Source organism: Armigeres subalbatus, chromosome 3, assembly GCF_024139115.2.
Source record: "Armigeres subalbatus isolate Guangzhou_Male chromosome 3, GZ_Asu_2, whole genome shotgun sequence".
Lineage (NCBI taxonomy): Eukaryota > Metazoa > Arthropoda > Insecta > Diptera > Culicidae > Armigeres > Armigeres subalbatus.
The window spans coordinates 193,268,320-193,286,933 of NC_085141.1; the positions used below are offsets into that span (position 1 = coordinate 193,268,320).

At 38.9% G+C, this 18,614-nt stretch overlaps 1 protein-coding gene across 3 annotated transcripts; it reads left to right on the forward strand.

The window, feature by feature from the left end:
- The first annotated feature begins 9,176 nt into the window (after positions 1–9,176).
- Positions 9,177–11,506, forward strand: LOC134227926 (pyridoxal phosphate phosphatase PHOSPHO2-like). 3 transcript variants are annotated; one of them, XM_062709631.1, is made up of 2 exons: positions 9,177–9,304; positions 10,427–11,506. In XM_062709631.1, exon 2 carries the CDS (start codon positions 10,433–10,435, stop codon positions 11,177–11,179), a length of 747 nt encoding a protein of 248 aa, XP_062565615.1. In that variant the 5' UTR covers positions 9,177–9,304; positions 10,427–10,432; the 3' UTR covers positions 11,180–11,506. The 3 variants fall into 3 exon arrangements, with proteins under 3 accessions (XP_062565615.1, XP_062565614.1, XP_062565616.1); XM_062709630.1 differs by lacking the exon at positions 9,177–9,304 and adding an exon at positions 9,528–9,700 and having other exon boundaries at positions 10,427–11,279; XM_062709632.1 differs by lacking the exon at positions 9,177–9,304 and adding an exon at positions 10,274–10,296.
- Positions 11,507–18,614: the final 7,108 nt, after the last annotated feature.

The window sequence follows — 18,614 nt, forward strand, 5'->3', positions numbered from 1 at the left end:
TCTAGACATATTACCATGGAGGGATCCCGGTTATCTTCCCGCATATGAGGACCGATGTAGACTACTTGATATTCACACTGTTCAAATGAGAAGGAGTATATACCTTGTATACCCACTTTACTACAGCCTCCCAAAGGACACAGAACTGGGATGAAATGCCATTCCACTTCACGAAGTTGACAAAATTCTTGAATGCTTTTGGTTGTCTGTTGGTCTTGAAACATACAATAGAGCTCGTGAAGTTCGTGAGTGGCTCCTTTGAAGTTCGTAGCATTATCAGAGAAGATGTGATGTGCCATCCCACGACGACTGATGAATCTTCTCAGTGCAGTCAGGTCTGAAACAGCCTCTAAATGTCCCAAGTAACCATGGAGCTATATATGCTTGCAAATAATACAGCCATTAAAGTTGACTTAAAGTGGAAAAAGGCCCTTTTACGACAGAAATAATGCTTCATTACTTCGACATGTTGAAATAAAACTTAAGTAATGCATCGCTGCATTCGAAACGCTGAACTAGTGTATCGTTGCTTGACAGTTGATGAATAAATGCATGAATAAATCAACGAATCAGAAGTTCAGCAAGCTGCTGCCAATGTCCCGTTATATCCTCCAGTTGGCCAACATCCCATTGTCACCGCCGAGTACGTCGCCGAATGCTGTTCCTCTTTAAAATCATCGTCTAATCCGGGACCGGATGGCATCCCATCAATCATTTAAAAAAAAAGTTCCTCGAGTTTATGTCTGCCTCTATCAATGTTGTTCAACTTATCGCTGCGTACTGGAACTTTTCCGGATCACTGGAAAAAATCCTACATTTTTCCTGTCTTCAAGAAAGGTGATAAGCAGCAAGTCAAGAACTATAGGGGTATTGCTGCTCTATGTGCAATCTCAAAGCTGTTTGAAAAACTGGTCCAAAATTTTTTATCTCATAACTGTCTGGGTTATATATCAGAGGATCAACATGGCTTCATCCCAAAACGATCAACAATTACCAACCTACTTGTTTATTCGTCAACCATCACTAAGGCTTTTCAGAAAGGACAACAGGTTGATTCGATTTATACGGACTTTACAGCAGCCTTTGATAAAATCAATCATAAAATCGCCGTAGCCAAATTCGAGCGTCTCGGATTCTCCGGGCCTCTCCTGAACTGGCTTCAGTCATATCTGAGCAATCGAGAAATGGCAATCAAAATTGGAGATTGCATTTCATCCTATTTTCCGATGACTTCAGGAGTGCCCCAAGGTAGCCATCTTGGGCCACTTGTTTTTATCATTTATTTAAACGACATCAATTTGTTGCTCAAGTCTTTCAAGCTCTCATTTGCCGATGATTTCAAGCTGTACTGGATAATAAAAACTCCAAGGTCCAGCCCAATCGGGTTATACGCAAAGGTGACGTTGAACTACGTAGCTATGTGTAATGTACAGGTTTTCGACTTTCCGGTCCATAAGACCAAAGCAAGCATTTTTCAAGCCCAGGGTGAATCTGTTTTCGTTGTTTATCCTGTGCTCCTGAGATTGAGTGAGCATTGCGAACCTTGATGATGTGTATAATTTTTAAAACCACATTTGAAAAGGACGATAAAAATAAAATTTTCAAATAATCGAGGATGAGAAACATATTTGAACATATTTGCCTACATAACACAAAAACGCAATACCAATCATCCAATTCCGATTGAACTGCATTGTTCACATTAAATTGTTGTTAGTTAAGTTTATATTAAAACTAGTTGACCCGGCAGACGTTGTCCTGCATAGTAGGCGTTGAAGCGTGTTGTGAACTGCCTATGCGAAATTCTCATACGAATCTTTGTTTTATTTTTTTTTTGCTATTTACTCAACTTTGCTTATGATTTTCACATTGGGAAATATCATATAAACCCGTCGGAAACTATAACGAACGTAACTGCTGAAGGAATGAAGAAAATCCGTCCAGCCGTTTTCGAGTTATGCGGATACGAACACAGACCATTTCATTTTTATTATATAGACTAGCTTTATGTACCCGGCCTTGCTCGGAGTTGCCAGTTTAATTCGCAGTTTTTTTCACCATCGGAATTGGAATAGGTCAAAAGGATAATTGTGTTTTCTTATTGATATTTCATCATTTGATTAAAAGAAGGTAGATTACATTTGAAAACATTGACTGATTTTGAAAATGGGATCAAACCCAAAATCGCTTTATTCCGGGCAAACGTCTATTTCTAAAGAAGGAAAAACATACACCGATGCCTTATTCCGGAAAAACGTCTATTTTAAAGAAATGATCACATTTACCGTCCAGAAGGAAACACTTTAATCATTGCTTTTCTCTGGGCAAACCATGATTTCGATGAAGTGTTGAGTTGATCGATCCCTGTCATCTTCGCCTTCTTAAGAAAAAGAATGTTTGTACCAAATTCGGTTCAAATCGGGCAAGGGTACAGAAGTTATGCTGGAACATTGGATCATTGCATACCTTGCTTTTATTTATTAATCTTGAATCATTATCATATAATTATCATACCTTTTAAAATTTGGAATAAAGGTTACTCGATTATGGATCACTATGCAATTTGATCATTCATAATCATCAATCATTAATCATATCGATCATTAATCATTAACCATACACATAGTGTGTCAACATTTAATCACGATCGGTAATCGTTAATCATAATCCAACGGTTTTTTTCATCTATTATTCATAATCGTTAATTATTGTCAAAAATGAATTTAATCATTAATCATTATCAGTCATCATTTTCAAAAAATTATAATTCATTAATCATAATCTTTAATCATAGAGTTGAATGATTTAATCATTTAATCTGCTTAGAATTGGTCCTGGGGGTCAGGAGTTACACTGAATTGCCCGTTTTCTAAAGACAACCGCTTTCCCTTTACCCTTCCTCTTTTCTCAACGGCCATTTCACCCCCTTTGTTATCTTCTCCTAGGGATAGAAAATGTGTACCAAATTTGGTTGAAATCGGTACAGGGGTTCAGAAGTTACACTAAATTGCCCGTTTTCTGAACAATACCCTCCCTTCAGACCCCTACCCCCTTATCCAAATTTCCCTCCCGTACGATCGGCTCCTCATAGTGAATATGTGTACAAAATTTGATTGAAATCGGTCCTGGGGGTTGGGAGTTACACTGAGTTGCTCGTTTGGAATAAAGGTTACTCGATTATGGATCACTATGCAATTTGATCATTCATAATCATCAATCATTAATCATATCGATCGTTAATCATTAACCATACACATAGTGTGTCAACATTTAATCACGATCGGTAATCGTTAATCATAATCCAACGGTTTTTTTCATCTATTATTCATAATCGTTAATTATTGTCAAAAATGAATTTAATCATTAATCATTATCAGTCATCATTTTCAAAAAATTATAATTCATTAATCATAATCTTTAATCATAGAGTTGAATGATTTAATCATTTAATCTGCTTAAAATTGTGCCTGTGGGTCAGGAGATACACTGAATTACCCGAATTCTAAAAACAACCGCTTTCCCTTTACCCTTCCGCTTTTCTCAACGGCCATTTCACCCCTTTGTTATGTTCTCCTAGGGATAGAAATTGTGTGTAGCCAATTTGGTTGAAATCGGTACCGGGGTTCAGAAGTTACACTAAATTGCCCGTTTTCTGAACAATACCCTCCCTTCAGACCCCTACCCCTTATCCAAATTTCCCTCCCGTACGATCGGCTCCTCATAGTGAATATGTGTACAAAATTTGATTGAAATCGGTCCTGGGGGTTGGGAGTTACACTGAGTTGCTCGTTTTCCAAAGACAACACCTCCCCTTATACCCTCCCCTTTTTCCCAATGACCATCCCATCCCTTTGTTATCTTTTTCCTTATGATGTAGAATGTGTGTACCAAATTTGGTTGAAATCGGTACAGGGGTTCATGATTTACTTTGAATTGCCCGTTTTCTAAACAAAACCCTCCTCCAGACCCCTCCCCTTTCCCAAATCCCTCCCATATGATTACCTCCTCGTAGTGAATATGTGTACAAAATTTGGTTGAAATCGGTCCTGGGAGTTGAAAGTTACACAGAATTGTTCGTTTTCTGAACAAAACCCCTCCCACCACCCCTCCCCTTTTCTACATGACCATCCCACCCCTTTGTTAACTTCCTCTGAGGATAGAGAATGTCTGTACCAAATTTGGTTGAAATCGGTCCTGGGAGTTGAAAGTTACACAGAATTGTTCGTTTTCTGAACAAAACCCTCCCACCACCCCCCCCCTTTTCTACATGACCATCCCACCCCTTTGTTAACTTCCTCTGAGGATAGAGAATGTCTGTACCAAATTTGGTTGAAATCGGCCAAGTGGTTCAGAAGTAGTTAGCGAACATACATACATAGATTGGTTTTTATATATATAGATGAATCGATTCCAAAATATGGAAAGTTATCGCCGATAACAACTCGCCTACGTTTCACACCTGAGAAGTTATCAAATGATAATTCCAATAATTATCGTATGAGAATGATTCTGCACAACCCTGGCTTATAGTGTACCGCTGCAATCGTAACCGACGCAAACTGGAGCAGATACTTATAAGTCTATAGACTAAGCACCCGCCACTAAGTCTGTCTAAACACCCCGTGGCTCATTACAGAAAAGCCCATCGTGAAAGCTGAACTGCCAACGGCGTTTGATGGTCACCCTTTGGAGGAAGACAGAGTAGACGCGTCAAAGAAATTTGACAGATTATTCATAAGAATTATTATTCCTTCACGTGAGTTGCGTCGGGCTTTGCGTTTACTCCGGCAGACACCTAGGAATTAGCATAAACGAGCTGAAGAATGTTTCCCAGAATGCATCCACTGCAGCAGAGAAGAAGATTACGAGCCCTTCAAATGGCATTAATAGACGTAAGCCGGAAGCTGCCGTCAAACGCCCAAGCTTTCGAGAGAAAATGCGCGTGTAAGTTAGCAGAAACGAACTGCACCAGCTAAAAACCCTGTAAGTTGCATTATTTGACATCTATGCCGGCTTGAGGTATCCAGTTAGCCTTGCGATCAAAGACGCAAAATCTGGAAATGGCGATATCGATTCTCGATTCGATCTAGGATGTTTTCGGGTGAGGAAGATTCTTGGCATAGTGTATCCATTGTATTTGCCACACAAGATGCATACTATATTGCAATGGTGGACATAGAAAGCTTTCAATTAATAACTAAATAATTCTAATAAATTACTAAGATAAAAAGCAGGCCAAGTTCCAGTTGGAATGTAGTGCTATGGAAAAAGAAGCTTGCGCTGCACTTACAAAATTAACTAATTCACCGAAACTGATTGCTAAACTGTTAGCAAGTTTTCAATAGTAAATATTATCTTAAATAAATATTGTAACACACTGGAGTCGGTTCTTACGCGGAGGATATGGGCCGCGTGAATTAAAAAACGTAAAAAAATTGGTTAAATCCCATAATAAATCTTAATAAACCGCGGAACTCCCAAAATTCGTGTGAAAAAAAATCGCATAAAAAGCGATTTGTTTAAAAATAACCGCGTAAAAAACGACATCAGTGTACATCGGGTATGAAGCGTTGACTCTTCCTTGATTGAATGGTCCAAAAACATTAAAAATCCATCGAGAAACGGCTGAGATATTAACGATCAAAGTCTATCATATTTTCGTGACGTTTTTCGATTTTGTGCAATCGTAAAGTGTACCCCAATATTGAAAAGACAGACGTAGTTCTACGTCAAAAATCTCGATGATGCGTCGTTCCTACAATCACAACTGAATTTGTTTTCAAACTGGTGCTATTTAAATCAGATGGTATTGCTTTTTGCATTGAAACTTTTCGTTTCGTCACTGAAAGCATTGACACTTGTCTTCAGCGACTGCTTCCGCGATAGAGCATTTGCGCATTTCATTCACTCATACATCTATATTGCTGTCAAAATGTACATTTGACAATTAAATTTTCAGCTAAAAGCTCTATTTTTTGACACCGGTGCACTCACACAACCAATCGATATCAGTTGTCAGAAAATCAGGAGTACCAACTTGACCACCATCTCCTTGTCGCCGAGTCTGGCGCTGAGTGCTCGGCGCGGAAACCCAAAGGTGGGAATAAAATTTTGGGGCTTATGCGCAATACTCAATGCTGACAAATGTTCGTTGATGTCATTCTCCCGCAAACGTTCTGTGATTAGCTACGACTACAAAATCGGTTGCACTAGTCTCCGGCGAGAATCTTCTGTCAGAGACCTCGGGGTGATGTTAGATTCTAAGCTAACGTTTAGAGAGCATATTGCGTACGTAACTTCTAAAGCCTCTCGCACCCTTGGTTTTATATTCCGAATTGCAAAGCATTTCGATGATGTCCACTGCCTCAAAGCACTCTATTGTTCTTTAGTCAGATCGATTTTAGAATATTGTTCCGCAGTGTTGGAGCCCACACAGCCCACACCAGAACAATATTGCTAGAATAGAATCCGTTCAACGCAAATTTATACGCTTCGCTTTACGCCGCCTTCCATGGAGAGATCCTTCAAATTTACCCAGCTATGAAGACCGTTGCAAGCTTATAGATTTAGAGCTCTTAACAGTCCGTCGCAATACTTCTCGGGCGATATTCATTGCAGACCTCTTGCAATCGAGAATCGACTGTCCCCTAGTGCTTTCCATGCTAAACATCAATGTTAGCCATAGGTACCTTCGCTCTCGTTCTCTCCTCTTTCTTCATGGTGCACGAACTAATTATGGTCACTATGAGCCATTTTCTAACCTGTGCCGTATATTCAGTAACGGCTCCATTGGATTCGATTTCCATTCATCTCGTAACACTCTCCGAACGAACTTTTCTCACCTTCTAAACGACAATCAGTAGTAGCTAGGCCTAGATTTAAGTTTATTGTTGGATGTAGTTTTAAGCCGAATTGTATCATTTGGATATTGTAATCTGTTGATGCATAAAAAAGATGAGGAGGTTTTGCGCCCGCTTGAGTAAGAGCTAATGAATTTCTAACTGTTCAACTCAAGCGGGCTTTTCCCTGCTCCCAATAAATAAATAAATAAATGTGTAGCAGCTCGACATGCATGCTTCGGATGAGCTTCTTTGTGAGTTCGTTCTTATTGGAAAGTTTAATCTGGTGCATTGACGGTTTGGTTGGTTCGGCAAATGGTAAATTAGAACGATATAGTCGTCCTCCAACGCGAAGTAGTCCATCCTCGTAGATGGACTTGTAGGTTGGTTGGATATCACTCGTTCTATTTCATCCGCTAGATGAACACGTTGAATCACCTTCATGGTGGCGTAGTTGGCACGACGTAACTCCTCAATAGTGAGGTAAGGAAGCAGCAATCGTTAAGATGCAGATTTTTTACAGTTTTCGGCGAATCGAAGAACATATCCGATGATACATTGAATTTTACGATATGAGTTTTGCGTTGAAAATATTCTGAGTGGTTCAGTAATTCCAATCGGCATAGCAAAAATCATCTTAATTTCAGATAACGCATCGTCAGGAATGTCGTTGTATGGTTCGATTTGCTATTCTGGTTGGGTTAATAACGAAGGTCCATCCCACCAGAGGAAATTTTGACTCAATGCTTCCGGGAGTTGGCCTCTGGACACAATATCGGTTGGATTACACTTAGATCAAACGAAATTCCACAGGTATCCACTTGTGTTTGCTTGGATTTCTGCTACACGGTTTCTTACATATGTCTGTAGGGGGTCTGCTATGAGGTTTTTTCAACCATGCCAGAACTATTGTACTATCGGAGTATAGTCCGCATGGCTAAGGAGGGCCCAACGAGGTACTGTTCAGATTCAATATTTGCACTGCGTTCAGTGTGGACGTTCGTGATGCCAAAAAAGAATATTACAACGTGGTCGATTTGGTTTTCATTTTCTTGGTTAAGGGATCTCCATGTGAATACAATTTGAATCCCTGCTGATTTTACACCTATATCGAACAATTGACTTGAATTCCAAAACTTTACTCTCGAATTCATTAGATGTCGACAAGGAAGAATTCATTAGATGTCGACGAGGAAGATCTTCCTCTCCTATTTCCAGAAACTTAAATTTGACGTTTTGTGCAGTGTTGAAATTTAAGTGATCTACCATTGCTCCATAAAAAAATATTAAAAAAAACGTGTGGTTTCTTTTCTTTTCCACTGAAAACCAGTATCTGTGGAGTAGGAATGCGTAAATAATAATAAAAAAAATGAATAGTGCCATAGGGGAGGAGAAGACCACCAGCTGTCATCGAGAGAAAAAGTAGAAACATTAAAATTTCACACGGTGTGGTATAGAAAATGAAGAATATTTTTGTAATAAAACAAAAATTAAGGACGTTTCTCAAAAAAATCTTGGTTTACGGGGTTAGAATTTTAAAAGCACACAAAATAGACATGATATCTCGATTTTTATATTTTTTTCGAAAAGCAGTTAATGCTTAAGATTGTTGAATTTCTAAACCCACAAACTAAAAATTGTTTGACAAAAAAAAATCTGTTACGTTCTAGAGACATTTTATTATAAATTCAGTAGAAAATCGAATTATAGCCGCTATTGAAATTGGATTTTTCTCACAATCCATACGTTAAACCTAATTTCGGAAGTAGTGCGCTGTATAGCACATCACTAAATGAAAACAGCGCACCACTTCCGAAGTTAGGTTTAACGTACGAATTGTGAGAAAAATCCAACTTTGTTAGCTGCTATAATTCGGATTTGCACTGAATTGATAATAATTCTCATTTTCTATATCATGCCATGTCTAATTTCCATGGTTCTAATTTTTTTCTGAACTTTTCCAGGTGGCAGCACTGATGAAGGAACCTCCCCCATTACCTGAATCTTTCATTTGGCATTTCTTTAGGCTGTCAATAAATTGCATATTGCATGCAATTTTTCTTGTACATATTTATCTGAATAATAGTCGTACCTGTTTATGTAAAGGTATGGAAATAAAATGAAAACTTTCCCTAAAAGTTTAAAATTTTGTCTAAATATAATAAAAATATCCATCAAGAAAAAAAGATATGGTAAACACAATGGTTTTAATAAGAAAATTATGTTGAGCATTTATTGTCTTTACTTGTCTTAAGACGAAATCGTACAATTCCATTTAATTCCACCACTTGATTGTACCTTTGACAGATACCTATTTCGACCTCAACAGTAAGGCCGCCTTCGGTGGCTCGTACTTGACTTAGTCGAGTAATAATAATTGTCATTGTTCAGAAAAATAACTCTAGGATAGCTATAGGGCTAATTTTACCATTAAAATAGCAAACCAATTTGCCATCCTTGAAAAGGTAAATATCAAACTTAGTTAAGAATTGTAATTTTTTTCAATTCCAGGCTAATTTCTTGTTACTGTTTGAAAATTTATTTTATATTTAATGTTTCTTTATCTTTCTTTATGGAAAATTTCTAATTCTTTATGGAAATTAATTTTCGCTGCCGTGGTATCGTAAAGCAAAGCAAACAAAAATTCGAGAAAGCCAAAAACAGCACACAGACGTGTTTCATATGATACATTGTTGTCTTGTAGTAGTTTGTTTTTATTTTGCTAAGTTCAATGTCCACTAGTTGCATACGAACAAGCTTGGAGGAACGAAATAGCTGTTTTGTACATTTGAAGTATAACTTATTTCCGAAAATTAGTATAAACAGTAACGAAACTTTACAATAATTGTAACTCAGTAATTGTAAGTATGTTTATTCATAATAAATGCATCACTATTTTGTAGCACGAATGTGAGTTATAACATGCAAATTAAGACGAAATATCCTAAAATAAACACCATCAAGATGTGTAGTCTTCTAGTCTGATGAGTGAGGCAGAGTGTGATATTTATTATACATGAATTGTAAACAAAATCCTTTTATAGATATTTTTGCGCCGAAGATAGAAATTGCTTTTTAATACTTTATTGATGTTTATCCAGATGAAAAAGCCATGTGATTAAAGGCTGCTCCTCTAAAAATGGCAGTTTACTCAATATCAAATTGTTACTATCCGTATTTTTATTTACGTTCAAATGTAGACCTTTTATTTGTATACAATAATATAAACTATTTCAATCAATTCGGGACACGACACGCAGCATGAAAAAACGCTACTGGACATCGTCGTTAAGAGAGCGCCTATTCAGACAATTGTTGCTTCTGCATAACTTTTGACTGAATTCCACAAATATGGAGTTTTGTCTTACATGTAAAACATGCTTTTCTAAACCTATTATAGTCAATTTAGTATAAAGTCTCGATATTTCTGCAATTTTGAGAAAAATTGCTAAAAATTGTAGGTATTCGAGTTCAAGTGATATTTCTATATATTTTGCCATTATAAAACTATAACTTTAAGCGTTCGTTCATTTTTTTTTCTACTGACATAAAAGAGTACCTTTGTAAACTTTGGCTTTATATTTCAGGACATTATGATATCAATACGGGGTCACATTTTGAAACAGCTTGCTGTATTCGATTTCGACCATACGATCAGCGAATACAACACGGACCTCGTAGCCCGTGATCTTTTGGATCAGAATCTAATCACTCCGGAAATCAGGAGTATAGTGCGCTCATGTGGGTGGATTCCTTTCATGCAGCGCGTGTTCCGTTTGCTTCACCAGAGTGGAGTCACACCCGGCGATATCAAATCTGCCATTCGGGGGATCCCGGAAGTATCTGGAATAAAATCATGTATCGCTGAGTTGGCTGCAAACAATTTTCACATAATCATTATCAGCGATTCCAACACGGAGTTCATCAAGGTGTGGAACGAATTCAATGGCATCGAAAAATACATCCATACCACATTTACCAATCCAGCGAAGTTCAACAACAATGGTTTGCTGGAGGTGCATCCATTCCACCATCAAACCGAGTGTAATATTAGTTCAAAGAACCTTTGCAAAGGAAAAATTTTGGATGATTTTATATACAAACAGTTAAATGAAGCCAATACCGAATACGAGAAAGTTTTCTATATAGGTGATGGGAAAAACGACGTGTGTCCAATGCTAAGACTGACCGATAACGGATACGCGTGCCCAAGAGACGGATATAGTTGTTTTGATGAACTCAATACTGCCATTTCCAAACGTTCGGATAGCTATAATGCAAAGATAATGAAGTGGATGAACGGAAGTCACCTGGCGAACCTGATTTTCAAAGAATTGTGACATGTGTTAGTACGTACCTTGTTTTATGCCATGCAACGTTTTCAATTTTATACTCGTGATTGTATTAGCTTTGACGTTGAATTATTGAGATAGTTTATAATGGATCGTGTTTTGATTAGAAAAATAAGAAAGCCATTTCGTTACGTCTCAGGTCGTGATACTCTTTACTAGATTCGTTTCCCATTTTCGAACAAAATTAACGTTAGGGTAGGACGGGGCAAGATGAGCACCCTAAGAATGATAATGAATACCTTCTCAGCAAGCATACTTTTCTATATTACAATGCAACAATTTCTTTTGACGTAGGACTTACGTCTTTCTTTACTATACTGGGTGTCATTTAGATTTTTGGAAATCGAGAGCGTTACGCTGGAAGGGAAGATTTTGAACGTTACTAGCGCCTTTATCTTTCGATGGATTTTGAAGATTTATATATCAATCGACTCGGACACTCTCCACCATTTTGTCTATTTCATTGAAACTTAAGATTCTTAACGATAAGCTATTGAAAATTGATTAATTATTTTAGAGCGTCTTAGGGGAAATGCTACAAGGTTAAAAGACTATTATTCTTCCATTTACTTCCACTATTCAATAGTGGTGAATAGTGGAAGTAAATGGAAGAATAATAGTCTTTTAACCTTATTGAAAATTTAAATTCTTGTCAAAGCCAGTAAAAATTTCATGTGTAACCAATCCCATGCATTCCTAACACGGACATCAGAATGCGGTACGTCACGGGCCTTCGGGTCTACTGGAAGATTTTCTTTGTGTATGAAAGAAACTGCCTGCCGTGTGTGAGTCATTACAATTTGTGACAGCAGCGCGTACTGACGTGCTTTTTGCTTGCGCATTTTTCGTTTCGTTTGTTTGTTCGCTGTTTACCTACACAGCGACAGCATGTAGTCACCAGCGGTAGAACTGCCGGTGGGTCTGCGAATATGCATGAAAGAAGTGGGCGCATTTTTTTGTCATTTCTGTGCTTGATGATGGTCGGATGGGTGTCGGTTGCGATGGATGCAATCGCCCATCGCATCGCTCGGAGTTCACGGCTAGCGGCCGATGATGTCTGAGGCTGCGAGGGCAGCGGTGGTGGATGAAGAAGAATGAAATTAGAGAGATTGGGTCTGCTCATCCAGGTGATTGGTTTCATAATCCACATGATCCCGGGATGGGTACGAGTCATGTCATATGACTGACCATATGTTTAGTTGTGCTTGGTACTAAACGACAATTACATTAAAACATGGTTATACTACAGTGACTATAATAACAGTGTCGTCAAGTGTCAGAATTGGAACAGAATCGCCTGTCAGTTTCATACAAATGCGCATTCCAAACGAGCAGGAGACCTGTCAAACGTAACACTTGACGTTACTCTTCTTATAGGGCTCTAGGTTATACTATAACAGCAAAAAAAATCAACTACAACTTGATTTTCGAAGGGCCGACTATCGCAGTGTTGTCGAAGTTCTTTCAGAGCTGGATTGGGATCGAATTTTGGATCCGATCGATGTCAACACAGCTGCACAAACTTTCTCTCATGTCTTGGCATACATCATCGATAGGCATGTCCCGAAAAGAATTGTCCAGTCTGACAGTCGCACTCCGTGGATGACTAACGAACTTCGCTCGTTAAGAAGGAATAAAAAGGCTGCTCTAAAAAGGTTTACTAAATTCCGCTCACTTTCTTTGAAACGATACTATGTCAGCATAAATTATCAGTACAAGCGCTTAAGTCGGTTCCTTTTCCGACGCTATCAAAGAAGGATCCAACAACGCCTAAAAACTCACCCGAAATCTTTCTGGAATTACATAAATGAACAGCGCAAGGAAAGCGGATTGCCTTCATCCATGTTTCTCAATGACGAAACTGCTGACACGCAACAGGACATTTGCAACCCTTTTTCGGATAAAATTTCCAGTGTGTTCGAAGAAGAGCTACTGTCCGCCGACTCCATCAACTCCGCAGCCGAGAACGTCCGCTTGGCTAACCAACAGCTGGTTAGCATTGACGTGAGTGCTGAACTTATTACTAAAGCCGCATCTCAACTCAAGGGTTCATATAAGCCCGGTCCTGATGGGGTGCCATCCTGTTTTATTAAAAGAAGTATCGAATGGCTACTGGCTCCAGTTCAAAAGATTTTCCAGCTTTCAATCTCCAGCGGAGTATTCTTTTCCTGTTGGAAAGTAGCCGAAATATTTCCCGTGTATAAAAGAGTAACAAGCACGATGTTAACAACTACAGGGGAATTACATCGTTATGCGCCGTATCGAAGCTATTTGAACTCGTTATCATTGATTACGTCAGTGCACACTGCAAGCAACACATCAACACAGACCAGCATGGCTTTGTAACTGGGCGCTCCACAACTACGAATTTACTGTGTCTAACCTCGTACATCACGGAAAGTATGAACACTCGGGCCCAAACGGATGTGATCTACACAGACCTTTCTGCTGCGTTCGATAAGCTGAATCATGACATCGCGATCGCAAAACTGGACCGATTAGGTATCGGTGGGGATCTTTTGAAATGGTTTCGCTCGTATCTTACTGACCGCCAATTAACGGTCGCATTAGGCGACAACCGATCAACGTACTTTCGTGCAACGTCGGGTATACCACAAGGCAGCCATTTAGGACCGCTGATTTTTATCATGTACTTCAATGATGTCCATCACGCTGTTAAGGGTCCACGATTATCATTTGCCGATGATCTCAAGATATTCCTACGTATCTGCTCGGTTACTGATTGCCATACTCTCCAAGGTCAAATCAATGCTTTCGCTGATTGGTGCACTACGAACCGGATGGTTGTTAATCCGACAAAATGTTCCGTTATCACATTTTCACGCAAAAAGAGCCGATTATCTTCAATTACCATTTGCTGGGAACTACACTCGAACGAGTGAATCACGTGAAGGATTTGGGTGTGGTTTTAGACTCAAAACTGACATTTTCACACCACCTTTCATACGTTGTCGACAAAGCGTCTAGAACCCTGGGCTTCGTCATGAAAACGGCGAAAAATTTTACGAACGTCTATTGTCTGAAATCGCTGTACTGTTCTTTGGTGCGCTCTACACTAGAGTATTGTTCGTCAGTATGGAGCCCGTATTACAACAACGGCGTAGAACGTATTGAATCTATTCAACGGCGTTTCCTGCGGTTTTCGCTTCGAAGACTAAACTGGAGAGACCCGCTGCATCTTCCTAGTTACGAAGAGCGCTGTCGCTTGATTGCCTTAGAGCCACTGCGTATCCGCCGGGATGTGGGCAGAGCCCTATGTGTAGCTGATGTACTTCAAGGAAGAATAGATTGCGAAAGAATTTTACAACAAGTGAACATGAACGTTCAACCAAGACCGCTACGGAACAATTCGATGCTGAGGCTCCCCTTTCGTCGCACTAACTACGGTGCAGAAACTGCAATCTACGGCCTCCAGAGAACGTTTAATAGAGTTTCTTCCATGTTCGACTTCAACTTGACGCGGAATGTTCTTCGTCGTAGATTTTCTGAATTTTTTCGTTGATTGTATGTGATAAGGCTGCATTTTATTTGTTTTAATTTTTTTTATCTTGACAATGCTACTATGTTATATTTTTTTGACTATGTGCGTTTTTTAGTATTAATTAGTATTTACATACATCATTAGGGCTAATTGTAGTCTGTTGATGAAATCACACAATAAATAAATAAACTACACCGATGAAAATAAAAATTTTATTAAAATAATTACTTTCATTTATTTGCAGTTTCGCTGTATTACATGTAAATGTTTTAAAAAAGTCCGCAAAAAAAATTTCCAGAAGAATATTTAAATAAACTTTATCTTATTCTTTGTTTTTCATTTTTTGAGAAAATGAATATTAAACTTGACGTAGACTCGGAGTTTGGAATCAAAACATTACATAATTTTTCTTTGATGTATTGGCGGTACCTCCTTTATTTTAGTAGGGTTACTGCTCCTTGACTGGTTTCTTGTTGTTTTGATTTTTTTCAGCAGTAAGCACGAATGTTAGCAAAAAGAAGCAACGAAATTGGTGCTGCATTTCTTTGTTTGGAAATATCAATATCAATATTATAGATCCTGTTGAAAACCGAACCGAGCTCTCGCGACAATCGCATTTTCTCCCATTTCTAAGTGTCGCAACTGCATCGCGTTTGGTGCGCAGGATGGCGCACGGCTATGGCATAGATGCGAACTACTCGCGATGCAGTTGCGACATCCAGAATTGGGAGAAAATGCGATTGTCGCAAGAGCTCAGTTCTGTTTTCAACTGGATCTACAATACTATAATCAAACTCCATGGATCCAAAAGTTAGAAGTTCTACGTCTACTCGCGGTTATGTTGAAAACATTACCCATTGCTCGTTTTTTTTGTTGCATCTCATCTAACATATAGACCTGGGTGGTGCGGATAGAATCGATTTGGTTGTCAAAGTGAAGCCAAAATTCTCTATTGTGCCGGAGCCAAACATTGACGATTGTGGTTATGTTCGTTTTAGATCTTATATTGAGAAGTATTGTTATTATTTGGGGAAAAAATAAAAACAAATTTAGTTTGCGTTTTGCATTCTTCGTAACAAATATATTCACATTATATTTCGAGTGGAAAATTTGTAGGAATGCAACTAAAAAACACTCGTTACGAGATTTCACGAGATTCAACAGCTGATTGGAGAAGGAATATATGTAAACCAACGTAAAGTCACGTAGAGTCTCGTGCATTTGTGTGGTCTCGTGCAGCATGGAAAGAGAAATTCGTAGAGCGGGAAATGTTTGACAGTCAAGTAACTGCAAAATAATTTTGCGTATGGGATTGATTTCAAAATATCACGCCACTCGCTTGAGAGCAGAAATGCGGCTCTATCCGCAGCACCCAGATATAGACTAGAACGCGAGTTTTAAAAAGAACGGTAATCATGATAAATGTGACTTAACTAAGACTCTGTTTTTGACTGGTTCAAATACACTAAGGGGAAAGATGAGCATCCCTACGGGGCAAGAAGGGCACCCTTCTAAAAGATATTTTTTCAAACTGAAATGTATTAGAGCACCAATATTCACAAAAAATAATAGCTTTTAATGCGCATTGGCCATATTAGAACAATAAAACAGTGCATAGTAAATCATAATTGTAAGTTGTACAAAAGAATTGTAGTATTTTGTGTATTATTTCATTTTTTCAAAAGGGGGTCCTCATCTTGCCCCATATGAGATAATTTATTCAAATCCTTTTAAGCATTTAAACATTGTACTGTGAATATTTAAAATGACTAAAATATTCTTTTAAGACGTATAATATGTGTATTTGGTCAAGATTTTCATTAAAAAATGTTCATGTTTTCAAAAACTTTATTTTTTAATGCTGATTTCTTATAAGAAAATTCTAAGTGTCAAGTCTTTTGTTGAACTATAGTTTAACAGTGTGCGGGATTATTGGCGGTAAAATAATGGGTGCTCGTCTTGTCCCGTCCTCCCCTAAAGCTATTTTCACCGTTCGGTAAAAGCAAGCTGACTTCATTGATCATATATCCCTAGTTGAGTTTTCCAATAACCATTACATTCGCACTGCAAGCAACATCTCAGCCCCGACTAACACGGCTTTACCGCCGGTCGTTCTACCACTAGCAATTTGCTATGCCTTACTTCGTACATCACCAACAGCATGCTCAGAAGGATGCAAACCGATGTTATCTACACCGATCTGTCTGCCGCATTTGACAAGTTGAACCATACTATCGCTGTTGCCAAACTCGAAAGGTATGACATCGGTAGTGAGTTATTGTGCTATTGTGCCGCTCATACTTGACTGGCCGACAACTGATGGTGACTTTGACTCTTCTTTTCTTTCTTATTGGCATTGCATCCCCACACTTGGACAGAGCCGCCTCACAGCTTAGTGTTCATTAAGCACTTCCACAGTTATTAACTGCGAGGTTTCTAAGCCAGGATACCATTTTTGCATTCGTATATCATGAGGCTAGCACAACGATACTTTCATGCCCAGGGAAGTCGAGACAATTTCCAATCCGAAAATTGCCTAAACCGGCACCGGGAATCGAACCCAGCCACCCTCAGCATGTCTTACCGCACGGCTAAGGAGGGCCCCTACTTTAGATGACTGCGAATCGAATAGTTTCCAAGCAACATCTGGAATACCACAAGGAAGCCATCTAGGGCCACTAATATTCCCGCTCTACTTGAATGACGTCAAAAATAGTCATCGACTGTCGTACGCTGACGATTTGACAATGTTTCTCCGAATTAGTTCAACTACTGACTGTCTTAATTTACAACCGCAGCTCACTCATTTTGCTAGCTAGTGTTCTCTAAAACGTATGGTCGTAAGCCTAGCCAAGTGCTCCGTCATAACGTTCACTCGAAAAAAAAAAGAAAAAATAACCGATCATTTTCGACTACAACCTACTAGACACGACACTCAACGCACGAATCACATCAAGGACCTTGGTGTATTCCTGGACTCAGAGCTAACATTTAAGCAGCACATCTCGTACGCTGTCCATAAAGCTTCTAGGACATTGGGACTCATATTTAGGATTGCCAAGAATTTTTCCGACATTTATTGCTTGAAAGCCATCTACTGTTCTCTTGTACGTTAGTGTACCTAGTGTACTCTGCTCTGCAGTTTGGAGTCCAGCGTACAACAATGGCGCTGAACGTATCGAATCGGTCCAACGTCGGTTCCTGCGATTTGCACTTCGGAAGTGTGGGACTACAATGCACATACCTTCGCATCGGTGCACCCCCCGTGCTCTCTCCATAAACGATACACTTATTCAACCTGTGTAGAGAAACTTATAACAAAACGAAACGTTCTAACGGTCTGACGCGATACAAAAACTCTGTATTCTTTTCTTTAATAAATTTAAAAAATTTTCGTCGTGCGATTGGTTAACCCACGGTATACAGACAACAAGGTAGGCTCGTAAGAAAAATGACGCTTCCAGAGTGACGCATATTTTATCGCTACATGTACAAAAGTAAGCATTCTGAGACCGTAGAGCATCGTCTCGGTTCAGCTTGTGCGAAGATAGTAGTGACGACACATGTTTTCATTCAAAATGAATGTTTACATAGGTTATGAGCCTGCCTTGTTTTTTGTATGCCGTGGGTTAACCAAATTGTCATGACGACATCAAAGAACGAAAACTTCATACCATTATTCTTCTAGCGGCAGCTGACATGCGAGGATTTTTATTAATCCTTTCAAACCCGAGCAAATCGGATGCGCGCGCCCCGAGTAATCGATTGATCAACTAATGATTATTTGAATTGACCAGTATCTAAAGCAGTGAACGATGGAAATTTGACGAGTGTTATGTCGGTTTGTTTGTGGTAGAGCATGCTGTTAAAATGGAATTTTCACAACGTTTCGTGAATGAAATCTGTTCTGGTTTGGATGTA